Genomic DNA, 21057 nt, shown 5'->3' on the forward strand with positions numbered 1-21057 from the left:
CCAGGTGTTGTGGCACCCGCTTATAGTCCCAGCTACTCAGGAGGCTAAGACAGGAGAATTGCTTGAACCTGGGAGGTTGAGGTTGTAGTGAGCCGAGATCACACCACTGCACTCCAGCCTGGGCAATGGAGAGAGACTCCATTTCAAAAAAAATAAATAAAAAGAGTGTGGTACCTTCCCCCTTCCCCTCTCTCCTCCCACTTTCACCGTGTGGAACCACCTGCTTCCCCTTTGCCTTCTATCATGATTGTAGCCCTCACCAGAAGCAGATGATGAAGCCATGTTTGTACAGCCTGAAGATCTATGAGCCAATTAAACCTCTTTTTGTTATAAATTGCCCAGCCTTAGGTATCTCTGTACAGTAATGTAAAAAATGAGCACAAATTCTAACCAGAAATAACTGATTCAAAATGGACAAAGTCTACTCAAACTATAAAAACAAAGATTAGAAACTCCCATATTTTACTGTGCTGCGTTACTTCACATATTATTATAGAACCCTCACTTGTATTCTTGCTGTTTAAGTCAACTGGAAAACTTGGCTGTGTATGGCTTTTTAGCAAACAAATGAGAATTTAACATAACATTAAGGAAAATAAGCAGGAGTAGGGCATGTTTAAATCTACATTACATCAAATGAAAAGGTTAAAAACTTAAAAGTTTTGAGTAGCATGAACTTGGATGTGGTAAATGAATGCGGTCAGAGGACTGTGTGAGAGGAGGCCCAAATCACAGATTCAATCCCTGATGATAAACACCTGTGTTTTTTAAATTTGTTTAAATGAAAACCAAGCTGAAGCCTAAGTTCTATCATTCAGCTTTAAAATGTACTCTTTGGAGCAAGGGAAAAGGGACCAAGAATTATGAATAAAGAGAAATCCATGACTCCTCCATCACATGACAAATTGTGTTGATAAAAAGATGGCAAAATGTATAAACAAAAAGTTTACATGTTTTCACTAAAATGATAACAACTAAAGGAAAGTGTATCACACATTAAAATAAGACAAGTGGATATGTGAAAAGTTGAAAAATTTAAACCAGTATGAGTTTTTCTAAATACTTCCTATAATACACCTGATCAAACAAGAGTTTGTACTGTTTCTCTTGGTGGAAAAAACAACGTTGTCTCACCATCCGTTTGAGAGTTCCTCTGGAATATTGTGCTTGCCTCTGCATTGGCAGAAGGGTTAAACTCCAAAGCTATATGTATAGAGGGAGAAAAGAAAAAAAGAGGTAATCATTTATAAAAATTTATCAATTCGTTTATTCAACTACTGCATTTAGGCTATTTCACTACATCTACGTCTATTCTTATCCATTGAAATGAACGTATAGACATAAGATAGAGCCAGGCAAGATGGCATATGCTTGTAGTCCCAGCTACTCAGGAGGCTGAGATGGGAAAATCACTTGAACCCCGGTCAGGAATTTGAGGCCAGCATGAGTAACATAGTGACACCCTCCTTTATTTAAAAAAAAAAAATGAAGAGGTAAATGTCGGCTTTGAGTTGTGTAAAATCAACTTTGCATAAAATAAATAAAGATGTCAGTAAGTTTTAAAAGACAGGTCTATTTTATAGGCAAAATATAAGATGTATTCTAGAGTTTTTTTTTAATTTTTAGAAGTAAATTCAGCATATCTGTCACTTTCATGTCATTCTGAGGACACAGAACCTCAGTTTTGTTGAGTAGATGTCCTCCACAGTCATGTGATATCTGTAAGTCTTCATTTCTTCATTAGCAATACATAGGGAGAACATAAATAGGCCTTATTTGTATTGGAAATGGCCAAGTGAGACATACATAAACTGTGTTATAATCCTAAAGAATGACAATAAAGAGCCATTTTGGGGCTCTCATCCAACACTACCCATCTACTAACTGGTGTGTAACATCACTCAGAGCCTTTCCTTACATCACCGAACAGAGTATAAGTTTACACAAGTACTTACATGCTTTGTGTATAAAGGTATAATCAATTAATTCACATATTGGCTTATTCTAAAGCAATCCTTAAATATCTTGAAAAGAGAGGACAGTACTTACAAGTTACAAAGTCACACTCATCAGGTGTCATAATTATCCTACCTCTTAAAAAATTAAGAGCCCAACCGAAGTTTAAATAGAAGAGCTATAAGACATTTCCTCTACAGTAATGAAATCTCTGGCATTTAAATGAAAAAAATAAGCCAACTGGATTTCACATCTTTATGATGCAATGTTTTCTATTTTGAAAATTTTAGTTTTTATTCAGGAATCATATTATTACCCAGAATTACTTTTACTTAGATTCATCTCTCTGCAAGATTTTAGAGGCAAACCAACTAATTGTTTTATCTTTTCTACCGCCTCCCATCCCCCGCCTCTCCCAGCAATGTAGAGACTTCAAAATCTCCAACTTTCTTCCTTTTTTTTTTTCTGTGAGACGGGGTCTCGCTCTGTTACCAAGGCTGGAGTGCACTGGCACGATCTCTGCTCACTGCAACCTCTGCCTCCCGGGTTCAAGCAATTCTCCTGCCTCAGCCTCATGAGTAGGTGGAACTACAGGCATGCGCCACCACACCTAACAAATTTTTGTATTATTTTAGTAGAGATGGGGTTTCACCATGTTGGCCAGGCTGGTCTCGAACTCCTGACCTCAGGTGATCCGCCCGCCTCGGCCTCCCAAGGTGCTGGGATTGCAGGAGTGAGCCACCATACCCGGCCAAAACTCTAACTTTCTTATCTTTCAACAAGATGCTACTGTCAGAAGGGGAAAGGACAAAGGGGGAGCCACAGCAATGAACACTCTTACAGGGAAGGTCTGACATTTTTAACCTGCAATCTTTACATTACATATTAAAAGTCTACATTGACGTTCTATGTCTTGAAAATTTTGACCATGAACCAATCCCCACCTCTCTTTTAGAATAAGGAGGTAAATAAAGTCTGTTAAGTCACCAGAATAAATCTGGAGACACATTTTGTGTTAAAGTAAGAATTTTAAAGTAATCAGAGCCTCATGGGTAAACTCCTTTGACAAACCCTCCCCCCATCCCCACACAACCATTTTTCTGCAGTCCTGGCTGTAACATTTCACACCTTTTACAATTTTTTAAGCACCCTCCTTTATTTCCTCCTCCTGTGTTCAAATTATAGTTAGAAGAAACTAAGCAGCCTCTATCAAGGTGACTTACAGCAGCCCATTAAGAATACCATACAGCCTTTCCCATGGCAACCTCCATTCTGATTTTAAATAAGAAATCCCCGAATGTCTGAATATGAACTGTCCTGAGATTTAGCTACTTTAACAAAGGAAACAATTAGGCACTTACCTGGTTCCTTCACTTAGGTACCATGTGGACAGGTACAAAGAAAAAATAAGATGGCTGCTGGAAAGTTGGAATATTTGAGTTTTTATTGAGGAAAGGAAGAGAATGGTCCAAAGAAGCCTCCACAAAGTCCCACAGCATAATACACAGAGATACAGACAATGTTGCCTCACCATCTGTTTGACAGTTCCTGTGGCATATTGTGCTTGCCTCTGGATTGGCAGAAGGGTTAAACTCCAAAGCTAAATGTATAGAGGGAGAAAAGCAAAAAAAGATGTAACCATTTATAAAAATTTATCAACTCATTTATTCAACTGCTGCTTATTCAACAAGAAGAGCCATAAATAAAAGGTCCCATGGCAGCCTGGGAGAATGAGACAAGAGAGCAAGAACTGGGTGATTGGGAGGGGAGGCAAAAAGAAACTGACTGGACTCTGTGGGGAAAGACTAAGGGGTGGGAACGCAAGGCAGAGCCAGCTCTTGTTCCTGGACAGCCCCGGGAAAGCTGGCTACAGGCAGAAAGGAGCTCGAAGTGGGCGATGCCTCCCAGGGGACCTTGGGGACAGCAGTAGCCAGAGGCAAGCCCAAGGCAGATGGCACCCGTCCCCTCCTTACCTTCAGGCATCTCCCGGTCATGGATGTGGTGCATGTGGAGGTCCTCACCAACTTCAACAGTCACCTCAGCAGGCTGCACAGCAGCAGCCATAGGCGCCCCTGCCATCCCGTCCCCAGCTCCTGCCATCCTGTTCCCAGCTCCTGCCATCCTGTCCCCAGCTCCTGCCTCATAGATGTAGGACTCAGAGGGGCACACTGACCCCTGCGGCTGGTCAAACTCGGGGCTGTCCTTGGGGCACACACAACAGGTCAGTACGTTCCCCATGGGGCACCTCTACTCCTGTCTGCCACGACCTGTGCCTCTGCTCACAACTTTGGCCACGCACTCCTGCTGCCCTAGGCTGAGGCTATGCTGCACTTGCAGAGATGGTCTTGCCCGCTGCTCGCCTGACTACCTCACAGCCCGGCCCTGGCCCCGGCTGGGGCTGCGGGCCAAGGCCCGTGCCCTGCTGAATCCCCTGAGCTGACTTGTCTGGGAGGGTGAAGACTTGCCGGCTTATTCAATAGGTTGTGAACCCAACAAGTGCTGAGAGACACAACTGCCTGAAGAGAGAACAGAGGGAGCTCCTCCTCCTTCTGTAGTCACCTACAGACTGAAGCCCACTGGCCCAGGTGGGAACCCAGGCATGTGGCACACAATGCCCCACCCCACACATCACAATGCCCTCCCCGACAGCTCACAGTGCCCCACCCTGGCTGCCACCCCTCCCCAACAGCTCAGAATGCCCCTGCCTGGGCTGCCCCACCCTGTGGCTTATGATGCTGCTGCTCTCCTGGCCCCTCCTGCAGTGCCAGGTGGACTAAGGTTTTCATTCATCACCAGCTTCCTGAGCTTTTTAGTCCTAAGAAAAGCACAGGGTAGTTCGTTACTTGAAGCCATCTTCCTCTCTGAGTTCTATACAAAGCCTCAGTAGAGTGGGCCATTAGCAACTAAGTTGAACAACTTTTACTTGCTGACTGAATATAGATACACCTGAATTGCTGACTGTTTTTGTAACAAAACATTCATCTCCTGTCTTCCAATGAGTGGTCGTTTTTGTCTACAACTTGACCACAGCAATCCCTGGGGCCCTAGCTTACTCTCAATAAAGAGTTATGGCTGTGTGTCTTGAATGACACCTTAGGACCCATCCTGCCTCCACCTCCTTATCCATAAAATAGAAACCTAACTTGTCCCTCTAAGCTTTGAAAGGCTAAAACATACCAACTCTGTTTTCTCCCCGCTATTTCTTCCTTCTATGGCAGGGACTTTCAGATTTTCCTTCTTTTACTAACAAAGCACTAAGCATGATTTTGTCATACAAAATCGAGATCCATAAAGTGGGTTACCACCGTCCTAATTCAATAAAGATGAATACTCGACATGTGGCAAGCAGTGTGCGCCTGACAGTGTCCTCACTATGCTATGCTCATTTAACCCTCAGAAACAGTCTCATTTACGATTTTACAGAAGAAGTGGAGATAGAGAAGGTAAGTAACCTCCCCAAGGTCACATGACTGCTAAGGGTGGGGCCACAATTTGATCCCAGGTAGTCTGAATTTCCCAATTCCTCAAGCATGGTTATCAGAAAATATATCAGTTTTCACACTGATATAAAGAAATACCTGAGGTTGGGTAATTTATAAAGGAAAGAGGTTTAATTGACTCACAGTTTCACATGGCTGGGGAGGCCTCAGGAAACTTACAATCATGGCAGAAGGGGAACCAGGTCCGACTAACATGGTGACCGCACAGAGTGTGAATATGTGAAGGAGCAACTGTCAAACATGTATAAAACCATCAGATCTCAGCTGGATACAGTGGCTCACACCCATAACCCTAGCACTTTGGGAGGCCAAGGCAGGTGGATCAACTGAGGTCAGGAGTTCGAGACCAGCCTAGCTAAAGTAGTGAAATCCTATCTCTACTAAAAATACAAAAATTAGCTGGGTGTGGTGGTGCATGCCTGTATTCCCAGCTACTCAGGAGGTTGAGGCAGGAGAATTGCTGGAACCCAGGAGGCAGAGGCTGCAGTCAGCCAAGATTGTGCCATGGCACTCCAGCCTGGGCAACAGAGCAAGACTCCATCCCAAAAAACAAAACAAAACAAAACCCTATAAGATCTCATGAGGACTCACTGAATATGACAAGAATAGCATCAGGAAAACTACCCCAATGATCTAACCACCTCCCCCCAAGCCCCTCCTTCGACACATGAGGATTATGGGGATTACAGTTCATGATGAGATTTGGGTGGGGACCTGGCCAAACCGTATCAGAAAGTACAGGTAGAAGTCAAGCTTGGACAGGAAGTGGCATTGTAGATTATTATTATATTTTTAGAGGAAGTTTTCTCTTGTTGCCCAATGAAATTGTTTCTCTAATTTCATTTTCAGATCGTGTCTTGCAGATGTATAGAAATAAAATTGATAAATGATTCTGGCCATTAACCTTTTATGCTTCAATCTTGCTGAACATTTTTTTTTTTTTTTTTGAGATGGAGTTCACTCTTGTTGCACAGGCTGGAGTGGAATGGTGCAATCTTGGATCGCCGCAACCTCCACCTCCTGGGCTCAAGTGATTCTCCTGCCTCAGCCTCCCAAGTAGCTGGGATTACATGCATGCACCACCATGCCTGGCTAATTTTGTATTTTTAGTAGAGACGGGGTTTCTCCATGTTGGTCAGGCTGGTCTCGAACTCCCAACCTCAGGAGATCCGCCCGCCTCAGCCTCCCAAAGTGCTGGGACTACAGGCATGAGCCACCGTGCCCAGCCAGATTAGTATATTTTTAAAACAACTTTTTTTTTTTTTTTTTTTTTTTGAGACAAGAGTCTCACTCTGTTGCCCAGGCAGTGGCACAATTCTGGCTCACTGCAATTTCTGCCTCCCGGGTTCAAGTGATTCTCATTCAGGTGCCTAAGCCTCCCAAGTAGCTGGGGTTACAGGAGCCTGCCACCATGCTCGGGTAATGTCTATATTAGTAGAGATGGGGTTTCCCCATGTTGGTCAGGCTGATCTCGAACTCCTGACCTCAGGAGATCCACCTGCCTTGGACTCCCAAAGTGCTGGGATTATAGGCATGAGCTACCACTCCCAGACAGAACATTTTTTTGATATGAATTTTAAAATGCCTCCCCTTCATTCAACATTTATTAAGTCCCTTCTACATGCCAGACACTGTATGTGTGAAATAGTCCCAACTCTCAATGAGTGTAGGCAGATACACAACAAAGGCTTAAGGAGTTCTGTTTTCTGAGACCACACTGCTGGACAATATATGAACCTGGGATGCAAACCCACCTCTATTTGACCTCAAATTTGATGCTGGGTGTTTTTAATTTTATTGTGGGAATTTCAGTCATTAAACCACAAAAAGGTGAGAAGTCTCTGTCAGATGTGTGTGTAGCAGTCTGTATAATAAGGAAGAACTGAAGGAAGCTACCAGACCAATTAAGAGACTTTATCTAAAGGCAGAGTAATGCTAAGGGCAGTGGCAGTGGCAAAAGGGGAGGAAAAAGTCTGTGATCATTTGGGAGACAGAATAGGAAGTGCTTGGTCACGAGATGTGAAAGAAGAGGGGAAGCAGAGGAAAAAGAGACCTGCTCAGGCTCTGCTGGGGAAGACTCGGTACGTAGTGGTGCCTTCCTCCTGGCAGAGAATGTAGGAAGGGAAATGGGTAAGGAGGAAAAGACAGTTTTTTACTCTCAGTGTCACATTAAAATGGAACTCTCTGATCAAAAGTTGAATATAGGCCGGGTGCGATGCCTCATGCCTGTTATCCCAGCACTTTGGGAGGCCGAGGCGGGTGGATCATCTGAGGTAAGGAGTTGGATACCAGCCCAGCCAACATGGTGAAAACCCATCTCTACTAAAAAAAAAAATACAAAAATCAGCCGGGCATGGTGGTGGGCGCCTCGGGAGGCTGAGGCAGGAGAATCACTTGAATTTGGGAGTTGAAGGTTGGAATGAGCAGAGATCCACCATTGCACTCCAGCCCAGGTGACAGAGTGAGACTTAATCTAAAAAAAAAAAAAGTTGAATATAAATCTCTGTAGGCTAAGTCCATTTGTGACATCCCAACATGTTTTCAAAAGTAACACACACACTAAATCAAGCCATCAAGAGTAACTGGGGAAATTTCCTAAAATTTACATGCTAAGAATATCACCATTTTTCATTTATTACTTTCATTGAGCAACTTTGAATCTATGGTTACAGCAAATGAGGCATCTTGTGTAAAATAAAGCTAATACATGAAACAAAACATTTAAAATTCTCTTGTTCTCAGAGAATGGAGGAAGTAACTGAAGCCATGGGCGTGGAGGTGATTGCCTTGAGAAGTTGTGTACAGTAAGGAGAAGTGGGAAGAAAGATCTGGAGAATAGGGTGATTTACACGGCATTAAGTGAAGCCTGCAAAAGTGAGCACTGGGAATCAAGAGACCTGCGTATGAATCAGGAATGGCTGCTCCTGTGAGTTGTTAGAAAGGAGATGATGCCTTCTTTTCATTTCTATAACAGCAGCACCTAGCACAGTGCCTGTTCAATAGGTACTCAGCGTGTATTATCCCAATGCACAGAGTCAAATTTTGCCAGGAGGGAAGGAAAACTACAAATCAGCTATGGCAACTTAGTGATTGGGCTTGTGTGTGTGTGTTAGCTGGGTGTCAGGCAGTGGGTAAAGTAGTGAACTGGAGGTGAGAAAACAACGACACAAACTCAAGGCTTCTCTTCCCAAGTATTTGGCTGAGAAGAGAGATGTAGTAGTAGTTAAAGGGAGATACGTGGTAAAGAAAGCCTTTTATTCCAAGATTCAACAAAAGCGTGAGTATACTTCTATGTTAAAGGGAGAGAGCCAACAGAGAAAACCCAGTTTTGAGGTTAGAAGGAAGAACGAATGCACAAGGGCCCCAAAAGGCACACGTACATGCAATCCGATCAGAGACAGATTAGCTTTGTACGCCTACAAAAGCAAGAAGGGAGAAAGGACCATGTGACTCTAGGGATATTTCTGGTAGAGGAAAGGTTTAGGAAAAGATCTTTTGATGACCTTTATTTTAACAGACTTTCTTTAAAAAAAAAAATAAACAAACTACTGTGGGAAAAAGGACATTACGTACAGAAAAGTCTACACTTCTTGATACAACGAACTAAAAAAAGTCTGATATACTAAACAAAACCCAAATAATGTCTTCCCTAAAAGTGGGTAACTTGAAAAGCAATTTGAGCAAAAATCAAGGAGTTCAATTATAAATAAGCATATCAACAAAGTGAAAGATGGGTTTAATTTTTCCCACAAAAAGTTAAAAGAAATAACAGCAACTTTAGAGGAACAGGAAAAAATAATTAATAAGAAAATTATATGCAATTGCAAAATGTGTGAATATTGACAAACTCTAACATATAACTACAAAACGGACCAGAAGAATCATTATCATAGGAAACAGGGTCATTTCAAAAATCAGAGCAGGAAGGATGATTCATATTTAATTTAATTCTGTGAAAATATTTAAGTAACGTTTGAGGACAAAAATCAGTGATATGTTGAAATGTGGGAAACCACAGTGGAAGGAAAAAGAATTCAAGAAAGCTCAGTTTCGGTAACTAGTATCTAGTAAAATCTTCAGGATCTAGAGGTTACAGTCTGTGTTAATAGTGTCTGAAGACCTAGAAATGTCATTAGATACCATTTTGGATAATTCTTGTAGACTTGAGATGATGTCTATTTAAAGTAACAAAATAGTGCCTATATTTCTGTATTCATTACAGAAAACAATTGGATATGGAAAGGAAACTAGAATGCTATGCCACAATCTCCAAAGAAAGATTAGGGAAGTTTCAGCTTAAAGCAACAATAATCACAACAAAATTTTACAACCCTTTGTAAGCATATATGAAAAACATACAAAAAGTTTGTAATGATCTTTTCTTAAGCTAAGAGAACAGAAAAAAATGAGAAAAATTAAAGTATAAAATGAACCTTTGGTTTAGAGGTAAGTAACATTTTATGACAGTCAGGAGATCAGGGTTGCACAGTGTATTATGTGAATGTTGTGACTCATTGGTTTCATCTTGGACATCATAACTTGACATTTTGTAAAAGTGATTTTTCATGAGAATTTTTTCAGGTGCCCTATAAAGTCCTGTCCCATGAGAAGTGAATAATAATCTTCCATATTCTTAAGATATCTTAATGGCATCTTCTACAGTCTTCCATTGTTTAGGTAAACCTGGGAATCATGTTTGGGTATCGTCTCATCCAAGTTCTTTACCCATCCCCATCATAAGTCAGGAAGGTCTTGGATATTTTCTGCTCTAGCAATTAATTCATCATTAATCCTGGAGTTATTTGCAATTCGTCATTTGTCCTACTTCACTTCCCGTAAGCATGATGAATTTAACCACCATTAACTCCTAAGCCATATTAAATTTGTACATCTGATTTGACTTTGTGAGCAAAAGTTCTATGTATATCCTGTAATTCTTGCCTAGTATGAAACTTACTTGCAGTAGAGATTGTATTTCTGCACTCATGCACCTATGCCACTTGCACTGTTACTGCTGGTCTGGCTTTCCAGGGGTCATGATAACCTCCTGGGTTCTCTGGAAGAGGGACATATTCTTCAGGATGACGTTGTAATATTTTGTTAGCTAAAATCGTCTATCTAAATGGACAGTTCCTAATGTCTTGAGTAATAAATCTGGTACTTTTTATTTTTCTTCGCTCTTCGAGTTGATGTGGCCAATTCCTGAGGTTGGATAATCAGGCCAGTATCAGACTGGTCTTTGCCAGAACTTTTTGCCTAATACATTTCTCTACTGCTTTCTACAGGTCACTGGATGTTAATATGGGTTCTGGAATGCAATTTTTAAAAATGTTTTGGAAATGACTTGCAACATGGTCATTTAATTTTCAAATATAATTTGCAAGTGAAATGCGTAGGACTCCAATAAGGCACAATGACCTAGATCCTGGGTATGATCCCCTCCAAAGAGGCAAATAGTGAATTGAGCAAGCACGCTCATGTCTGCTTACACCAGTCACTTCTGAACTGCTCAATGGCAGGCAGGGGGAATGACCCCTGGTTGGCAGATGCCCACTCACTATGATCCTGGATTGGACATATAGTTACCTTGAGTCAGGCCAGTCATGTGTTGTTGGACTGTTCCTTGGAGATACACTCATTAGTGACTGTTAAGGTTACCTGAGTTATTAGGTGCCTGTAGACTATGCCCAGTGACATGTGCATTAGGCACAAAAGCTCCCTAGCTGTGCGGACACTGACTGAAGCTGTGAGGTTTCACAATGACACGTCAGCCAAATACAGATGCTCAGATTTACCATTTATCAAGGTCTTCACACTATCAATTATGCAATTATCATTCTACACACAGGCAGTGATAAGGGGAGTAAAAAGCCACAGCCATGGCTCGGGAGACCAGTGTACCTCCAGAAGAGTACAGTGGGTCCGGAAGCCCTTTGGATGCTGGTCAGAGGCTCCTTTTGGGCAGAGATCACAGCAACAGCCAACAGATCTGGAGAAGTCCTTAGAGTTCTTATGGACAAAGCTTCTGAAGGCAACTTACACAAGACCTTGTCTTTGCTGGTTTTATGATTCTCTGCAGATGGGTCTATTCTCATTATCTCAGCCACCTTTCACTTCCTATCAGTTCATTTCAGGTCTCTCATGATCCCAGGCAGCAGTAGTTGTTATCACTTGAGTTCATTCATATATGTTTATCTCTTTGGGGATGGGGGGACAACTTCACTGTGCACTTAATTCTACTGGAGATGAGTGACCGCATTTTAAGACAACAAGATCACAAATTATTATCACATATCATCAGGGCAGACAATAGCTACCACCTGGGGCTGAAAGCAGGTAACTCCATTTATTCTGAAAACATTCTGTCTTGATTATGGTGCCAGTTGCCGCGAGAGACTTCCTTTCCACCACCTGTTTTTCACTAGGTTTGAGTTTGAACTGCTAACAGTCCACTGATTTCTGGGTGAAGGGACTGACTGCACCATCCTATCCTGTCAGAGCACTTGTCCCAATACTTCCACTTTAAGAGTTTTTCACCTTGTCCAGAACCACAGTCCATTAATCCCCTCATTTTCTCTCTTAAGAGAATAAACAGGCCGGGCGTTGTGGCTCACGCCTGTAATCCCAGTACTTTTGGGGGCCGAGGCGGGCAGATCATTTGAGGTCAGGAGTTCAAGACTAGCTTCACCTACATAGGAAAACCTCATCTCTACTAAAAAAAAAAAAACACACACACACACAGAAAAATTAGCCCAGCGTGGTGGCAGGCACCTGTAATCCCAGCTACTTGGAAGGCTGAGGCAGGAGAATCGCTTGAACCCAGGAGGCAGAGGTTGCAGTGAGCCAAGATAGTGCCACAGCACTCCAGCCTGGATGACAGAGCGACACTCTCTCTCAAAAAAATAAATAAATAAAAGAGAATAAACAACACATCTCGTGTACACACCCACACCACTTTTACCCCACATACCAAACACAAAAAAATCCAATCTGTCTCCTTCTACCTAAGCAATTTTAGATAGTCACTTTCTCATACTTACCTTAAGCTCCCTGACTTGCTGCTCCTTTCTCTGGCAAAATCTCGTCCCTGGATGAGTCCCACTTTGTGTTTCCTCAATGGCACCACTCAGCTGAACCAGAAAAAAAAATCAAAAAGTGGTCAGAGATATCATCATACATTCAATTTACTTACATAAAAAATTAGCGCTAAATGTTTCCAGAAATCAATAAAAGTTTTGTTTCCCCAATGACATCATTTCTTCAGAAACCCAACATGTATAACCTATCTTTTCTATGTTCTTCTAACGTTTATTCAACTTCTCTCATCTGATATCTTGCAAAATCATTCAAGGAGAAAATACATCCCATTAGGCAAGAGCCGACCATATTCCCATCACCTGAGAAAAGAATATGCACAGGATGCGCCCACCTCCCCTTTCTCTGCTCATCATGTCAGAAAAAGTACCCTTCATTTTGTCACAAGGCAAATCTGAGATAAAAGATTTAGATGGCCTGTAATTCCAGCACTTGGGGAAACCAATGAAGGCAGATTATTTGAGTCTAAGAGTTCAAAAGAAGCCGAAGCAACTTAGGGAAACTGCATCTCTCAAACAAATACAATTAGCCTAGCATAGTGGTGTGGTGGCACGTGCCTGTAGTCCCAGCTACTCAGGGTGGGGAGCACTGAGGTGGGAGGATCACCTGAGCCTGGAAGGTTATGGCCGCAGTGAGCCGTGATCACACCACTGCACTCCAGCCAGGGCAACAGACAGTTTTAAAAGGATCTTCTCTGTTAAAAATAATCAAATAAACAGGTGGCCATGAGGCTGAGATGGCGGCAGTACACTCAGTTCCTCCTTAAACAAAGCAAAACTTGACTCAGTGTAAATAAAAAAAAGGAAACTTAAGCTTAATCAATCAGAAACCACCAACTAACATCTAACTAGAGACTTTCCACTGTAATGTTGCAAATGAGGCCACTGCTCTATTTCACTCAATCAAATATTTTCTTTTTCTTCCACATTCACCATATAAAATTCTCCCCCCACCGTCCCTAAGCCTCTCTGTAGGACCTCTGAGCTGCCTGCAGTCTGGGGCTGCCTAGTTTATAAATTTCTGGATGCTCAAATATATTTTCTAATGTTTCAAAGTATCTCTGGTGTAGGAGGTTGTTCGTGGAGTGACCTGAGAGTGTATAGGAATTGAGGGCATATGAGATATCTGGACTCTGCACCCCATTTTGCTGTATACTCAGAACTACTTTAAAATAATAATATATCTTTAAAAATCTATAACTATCATGTCTCCAATTGGTTGGAGACAGTTCTATTAAAGCTCAGAAAACCCTGGTTAATAAGCTAGTTCTGACCCAACTGGTAAGAAGAGGCAGGAAAGCCCCAGGCCAGGGGAGTATATTGCACATGCATGCACCAGGAAACTGGAGGAAGCCTGGAGGCCCTTTAGCCTGGTCCTGAGCCTGCTGAAACTGCAGTTACAGGCACAGATGCCTGGGGCACCAATCTGAATCTGCCAACATCCAAGGCCACATGAACACAAATGTGCAGAGTCTCCTCTGCCATTAGTAGCTAAGGATGTTAGACCATCATTGGACTAGGATGGGAGATGAACTGAGAACAAGAGATTCTGTAGGCTTTTGTTGTCTCTTCCCATCCCCAAGCAACAAGTGATGAACACACACACACACAGACACTCACCCCATAGTGACTAACAGGATCTCCCTCCAGGGGGATTAGTGAGGGGGTGGACTAGGGTGTGCTGAAGAACTCCACTTGGGCTCTGCACACCTGGGAAAATGACCATAAAACATCCCATCTTCACTGCTCAGAGAAGGCTAGATCTGCTGTGAGCTAGAAAGCCATGTGGGGGCAGCTGAAGAGTCATCAAGTAGGAGAAAGCTGACAGCCATGTGTTACACATGCCTCTGGTCTTTGTTCAGGCAGCAGGCACTGTGAGATGTGGCTCCTTGGCCCCTTCCAGCCACCACCTTGATTGCATGCTGCAGGAAAAGACACTGAAGCCCAAGAATGGGGTCTTGCTCACCACAGGATGATGGCTCAGTGCAGAGCCGAGCTATGGCCCAGGAGGCAGAAGGTGGGGATGACCCAGGCTGAGCTGGGGGATCCAACTGAACATGCACTTACTAAGAAGCTGTGGGCTGCCGAAATGCCTTGGGACCCCAGTCTGGGTCTAGAACTGCAGTAAAATAGGCCACTGGAAAAAGTTCTTGGGAAGCCAACACACTTTTGCTATCATCCACAAGCAAACCAACCAACCCCCGCCACTTCTAACTCCCTGTGAAAGCCACCTGCCCCTCTGATTGACCACAGCACAATGGTGTCACTCTGTAAGGCACAGGTAGACAAGGCATCCAGCCACGCACACTCCAGGGCCCACACATGTCCAGAATACACTGGTTCTTGTTGAGACTCCACTCTTCCAGCTACAGACAAAAGCTCCCCACTCTCCTCAGCCACTCCCAACAACTGGAGGCCTGAAAACTTTCATGCACGCCGCTATGGTCTAAGCCACTTGTGGCAGTTTTGATTTTCATTTTCCCGGTAATCAGTGATGTTGAGCACCTTTCCATATGCCTTTTCACCAGCTGGATGTCTTCTTTGGCTAAATGTCTATTCAAATCCATTGCCCATTTACAAATCTGCTTTTTTGGGGGCTTCTTGATGTTTTTCTCTCTCTTTTTTTTTTTTTTCCTATTTATTTATACAAGTTCCTCAGGTATTTTTGATATTTGTTAAAATGATTTTCAATTCTACTGCCCAGTTATAAATCTGCCTCTTTTTTTTTTTTCCTTTGAGACAGAGTTTCACTCTTGTTGCCCAGGCTGGAGTGCAATGGTGCAATCTCAGCTCACAGTAACCTCCATCTCCTAGGTTCAAGTGATTCTCTTGTCTCAGCCTCCCGAGTAGCTGGGATTACAGGCATGGGCCAACATGCCCTGCTAACTTTTGTATTTTTAGTAGAGACGGGGTTTCTCCATGTTGGTCAGACTGGTCTCGAACTCCCGGCCTCAGGTGATCTGTCCGCCTCAGCCTCCCAAAGTGTTGGGATTACAGGCCTGAGCCACTGTGCCTGGCCAATTATCCCTTTGTGTGTGTGTGTGTGTGTGTGTGTCGTGTGTGTGTGTGTGTGTGTGTGGAGGGGGGGTGGGGGAAGAACAGAGTCTCGTTCTTTCTGTCACCCAGGCTGGAGTGCATTGGTGTGATCTCGGCTCACTGCAGCCTCCGCCTCCTAGGTTCCAGCGATTCTCCTGACTCAGACTCCCAGGTAGCTGAAATTACAGGTGCGTTAACACATGCCCAGCTAATTTTTGGATTTTTAGTAGAGATGGGGTTTCACCATCTTGGCCAGGCTGGTCTCAAACTGCTGACCTCAGGTGATCCACCCGCTTTGGCCTCCCAAAGTGTTGGGATTACAGGCAGGAGCCACCACTCCTGGCCCCTTTTTGTGTTTTAACATCAGTCAACACTTGTATTTTAAAATAATAACAATGAACGGCGGTACCTTAGAACAAGGGAATTATACCTCTTCCTCTTGTCCTGATCCTAGTGCAGACATTTTGTCTATAAAATGTTATTCACAGATGAATTCATGAGAACATTACTGTGACTTTCAAATCCATATACAAGTCTATGCTCATTGATGAATATTTCAATAAAATTAAACTAATAGCAAAAAAGAATTCCAGGATTGAAGCAGTTTCAGGAAAAAGAAGTTGGCAGTATGAAGTAAAATAGTAAAAAAACTTTTTTTAAAAAAAGGGTATATTTTTGTCCACCACTTTTTAAAAATTATAGTATTAGACAATATGTATATATATACGCATATATACATACACACACACACAGATATAAAGCAATGGAAGTGGCATTGTTTTCATACTAGTCTAGAATATTAAAATATACGTATAATGTGGTCAGCAAAATAATGGCCCCTCAAAGATGTCCACAGATTCCTAGAACCTTACATGAAAATGGTACATCATACATGTGATTAAGGTAAAGACCTTGACATGAGGAGACTACCCTGGTGCTATGGAATGAACGCTGTGTTCCATCAATGTTCATGTGTTAAAATCCTAACCCTCAAGGTGATGGTATTAGGAGGTTAAGCCTTACGGGAGACTCTGCCCTCATGACTGGGATTAGCACCCTTATTAAAGGCACAAGGGAACTCGTTTGTTCCTCTCATCATGTGAAGACACAGCAAGAAGGAGGCCTCCATGAGAAAGCAGACCTTCTCCAGACACCAAAACTGCCGGCACCTTGATCTTGCACTTCTCAGCCTCCAGGACTGTGAGAAACAAAGTTCTGTTGTTTATAAGCTGCCCGGTCTAGTGCATTTCCTCGTAGCAGCCTGTATGGATTAGGACAGTGAGCTCACGTGGATGAGGATGGCGTCTCCATTCAGGACTAAGTAAGCACATGAGTCCTTAACAGTGGAAGAGAAGGGGGAAGGAAAGAGCCACAGAGACATGTGGCCATAGAAGAAGGGCCCATGAGATGCAAGGTTGCTAATGGTGAGAGTGGAGAAGAGCCCAAAGCCAAAAAACGCAGGCAGACTCCAGAATGTGGAAAAGGCAAGAAAATAGATCCCCTAGAGCCTCTAGAGATGAAGGTAGCCTTTCCACCACCTAGATTTTAGCCCAGGGACATCCACATCAGACTCTGACATACAGGAGTGTAATAAATTTGTTTTATGCCCTGACATGGTGGTTTGTTGTAGCAGCAATAGACTACACACACGCACACACACACAAACACTCCCCCCTACACACACAGAACTAACTACATACATCCTGCCCTTCAAAACTGAAGCAAATAAACTATACATTAGCATTAACTTAGCTGGGTGTGGTGGTGCATGCCTGTAGTCCCAGCTACTCAGGAGGCTGAGAGGGAGGATCACTTGAGCCCAGGAGTTTAAGACCAGCCTGGGCAACACACTGAGGCCACATTTCAAAAACAAACAAAAAACACAACAAATCTTTGATTAAACTCATTCCCCAAATTTGAAGAGGAGACAATTATTAGATAAAGAGGAGAAAAGAGAAAGGTAGAGCTGCTGACTTCTGTGGTGGAAGCACAGGCACAGGTCCAAACATACTCCTGTCCTCCTGGCTTTCCTGTCTGTTCTCTTAAGGGACACATGAACCTCTCAAACTGAAGCATGGATCACAGACCCATACTCAGAACTCAGTGCAGTTTTGTGCTATGATTTTTTGTACATCTGTGTCCTTGTTTCTGCCTCCTGTTCCCAACTCCCTTACTCTAGTTAGAAAAAAAAAAAGGCTATTACCAAATATGAGTACATCCTCATGTACTAATGCCAACTGATCACCAGCTGGTTTTCTTCTTTTACAAAGTCATAAATCTTTAGGCTTTAACACATCTTCCAAGCAATCGAATGTTATTTTCCAGTTCATTAACACAAATTCTATATTTAAAATGAAGGCTTCACAAGCTGATTTAAATAACATATTAACCAAAATAGACTGGCCATGGTTCAAACTGACATTTTAATTAAATGTGATGATAGGTTGAGTAACCTAGCGGTACTCTAAAATGACTTTTGGTTATGGCTTTTTCCATATTATGCTTAGTCTGAGGCATTCCTAAATGATTCCATTGTAATTCCCCTTCTTAAACATGAGATTTATCTTTAGAAAACAATTTATTTTCTTAAAATTTCAAGCTAATTCTAGGCTGGGCGTGGTGGCTCAAGCCTGTAATCCCAGCACTTTGGGAGGCCGAGACGGGCGGATCACGAGGTCAGGAGATCCAGACCATCCTGGCTAACACGGTGAAACCCCGTCTCTACTAAAAAAATAGAAAAAACTAGCCGGGCGAGGTGGCGGGCGCCTGTAGTCCCAGCTACTCCGGAGGCTAAGGGAGGAGAATAGGGTAAACCCGGAAGGTGGAGCTTGCAGTGAGCTGAGATCAGGCCACTGCACTCCAGCCTGGGGGACAGAGCGAGACTCTGTCTCAAAAAAAAAAAAAAAAAAAAAAAAAAATTCAAGCGAATTCTATAATTCATGCATAAATAATCTCACTATATATCAGCTGTATATGTACACACATACATATAAGTATTTGTATACACACATATTACATAATTTTTTAAAAAACTTACTAGTTGGGTATGACCATGAAGAAAAAGATGCTTTGTGTAATGTGATGGAAACACAACTGCAGAACAAACAACAGGGTGCTGTGAGGGCTGTATTTACCGTTGCTGCTGTAAGACTTGGAAAAAAATTGGATAGTGGATATTTAATCCCCATAACAGAAAATTTAGGGTGCAGAAAACTTCCCACAATTTTTACAGAGAATATCAATAGAAAGGCATTCAATGCAGGGAATACACAGTGTGACAGTATACAAAAATAAGCAGGTTGATGGTTTAGATTTATGAGACAAGAGACAGAAATAGTAGATGATGTCATAATTCTTTTATGGAGTTATGAAAATTCTTCATTTTATATATGGTCAGGTGCTTTCAAATGTCAATGAGAAAAATATTTAAAGGAAGAATCAAATCTAAGACATGGAGAGATCTTTATGAAAATGACCTTCAGGCCAGGCATGGTGGCTCACACCTGTAATCCCAGCACTTTGGGATGCCAAGGCGGGCAGATCACATCAGAGGATTGAGACCATCCTGGCCAACATGGTGAAACCCCATCTCTACTAAAATACAAAAAATTAGCCAGGAGTGGTGGTGTGTGCCTGTAGTTCCAGCTATTCGGGAGGCTGAGGCACGAGAATCGCTTGACCCAGGAGGCAGAGGTTGCAGTGAGCCAAGATACTGCCACTGTACTCCAGCCTGGTGACAGAGTGAGACTCCACCTCAAAATAAATAAATAAATAAATAAATAAATAAATAAATAAATACCTTCATTCTGAGAAGGTATAAGCATTTCATCAACACATTCTTGAGCACAACTATGCACACATGCACTTCTGCATTCACAAGCCATGCTGCGTGCACACACTGATGCCCCTAGTTTCCTTTTTTGAAGAGATGGTGTCTGTCTTGGTGTGTCACCCAGGCTGGAGAGCAGTGTTAGGATCATAGCTCACTGCAGCCTCAAACTCCTGGGTTCAAGCGATCCTCCTATCTCAGGCTAACGCAGTGTGTAGAGGGAAATTTATAGTACTATAATGCCCATAAGAAAAGCAGGAAAGATCTAAAATTGACATCCTAACATCAGAATTAAAAGGGAAGCCCATCAGACTAATAGCGGATCTCTTGGCAGAAACTCTACAAGCCAGAAGAGAGTGGGGGCCAATATTCAACATTCTTAAAAGAATTTTCAAACCAGAATTTCATATCCAGCCAAACTAAATTTCATAAGTGAAGGAGAAATAAAATCCTTTACAGACAAGCGAATGCTGAGAGATTTTGTCACCACCAGGCCTGCCCTACAAGAGCTCCTGAAGGAAGCACTAAACATGGAAAGGAATAACTGGTATGAGCCACTGCAAAAACATGCCAAAATGTAAAGTCCACCGGTGCTAGGAAGAAACTGCATCAACTAATGAGCAAAATAATGAGCTAACATCATAATAACAGGATCAAATTCACACATAACAATATTAACCATAAATGTAAATGTGCTAAATGCTCCAATTAAAAGAAACAGACTGGCAAACTGGATAGAGTCAAGACCCATCAGTGTGCTGTATTCAGGAGACCCATCTCATGTCAAGAGACACATATACACTCAAAATAAAGGGATAGAGGAAGATCTACCAAGCAAATGGAAAACAAAAAAAGGCAAGGCTTGCAATCCTAGTCTCTGATAAAACAGACTTTAAACCATCAAAGATCAAAAGAGACAAAGAAGGCCATCACATAATGGTAAAGGGACCAATTCAGTAAGAAGAGCTAACTATCCTAAATATATATGCACCCAATACAGGAGAACCTAGATTCACAAAACAAGTCCTTAAAGAGTTACAAAGAGACTTAGACTCCCATACAATAATAATGGGAGATTTTAACACCCCACTGTCAACATTAGACAGATCAACGAGACAGAAAGTTAAAAAGGATATCCAGGAATTGAACTCAGCTCTGCACCAAGCAGACCTAACAGACATCTATAGAACTCTTCACTCCAAATCAACAGAAGACACGTTCTTCTCAGCACCACATCACACTTATTCCAAAATTGACCACACAGTTAGAAGCACTCCTCAGCAAATGTAAAATAACAGAAATTATAATAAACTGTCTCTCAGACCACAGTGCAATCAAATTAGAACTCAGGATTAAGAAACTCACTCAAAACCACTCAACTACATGGAAACGGAACAACCTGCTCCTGAATGACTACTGGGTACATAACAAAATGAAGGCAGAAATAAAGATGTTCTTTGAAACCAATGAGACCAAAGACGCAACATACCAGAATCTCTGGGATACATTTAAAGCAGTGTGTAGAGGGAAATTTATAGCACTAATTGCCCATAAGAGAAAGCAGGAAAGATCTAAAATTGACACCCTAACATCAGAATTAAAAGAACTAGAGAAGCAAGAGCAAACACTTTCAAAAGCTAGC

The 21057-nt window shown here is 42.3% G+C and overlaps 1 protein-coding gene across 6 annotated transcripts in view; it reads right to left on the reverse strand.

Annotated features, from left to right (window-relative positions):
* Positions 1–21057, reverse strand: part of LOC105486627 (arf-GAP with GTPase, ANK repeat and PH domain-containing protein 5-like) — a 54836-nt gene that overhangs the window by 15585 nt on the left and 18194 nt on the right. For 4 of the 6 annotated variants that reach the window (XM_071070031.1, XM_071070032.1, XM_071070033.1 and 1 more), the window contains 5 exons: positions 12497–12586; positions 5616–5687; positions 3930–4158; positions 3488–3556; positions 1135–1203 (listed from right to left, as the gene is read on the reverse strand). In XM_071070031.1, the coding sequence (XP_070926132.1) occupies positions 1135–1203; positions 3488–3556; positions 3930–4158; positions 5616–5687; positions 12497–12586 (529 nt within the window). The remainder of the gene's footprint in view (positions 1–1134; positions 1204–3487; positions 3557–3929; positions 4159–5615; positions 5688–12496; positions 12587–21057) is intronic. The other 2 variants (XM_071070034.1, XM_071070035.1) reach the window with 1 other exon arrangement.

The sequence above is a fragment of the Macaca nemestrina genome, chromosome 9 (genome assembly GCF_043159975.1).
Source record: "Macaca nemestrina isolate mMacNem1 chromosome 9, mMacNem.hap1, whole genome shotgun sequence".
Taxonomy (NCBI): Eukaryota; Metazoa; Chordata; class Mammalia; order Primates; family Cercopithecidae; genus Macaca; species Macaca nemestrina.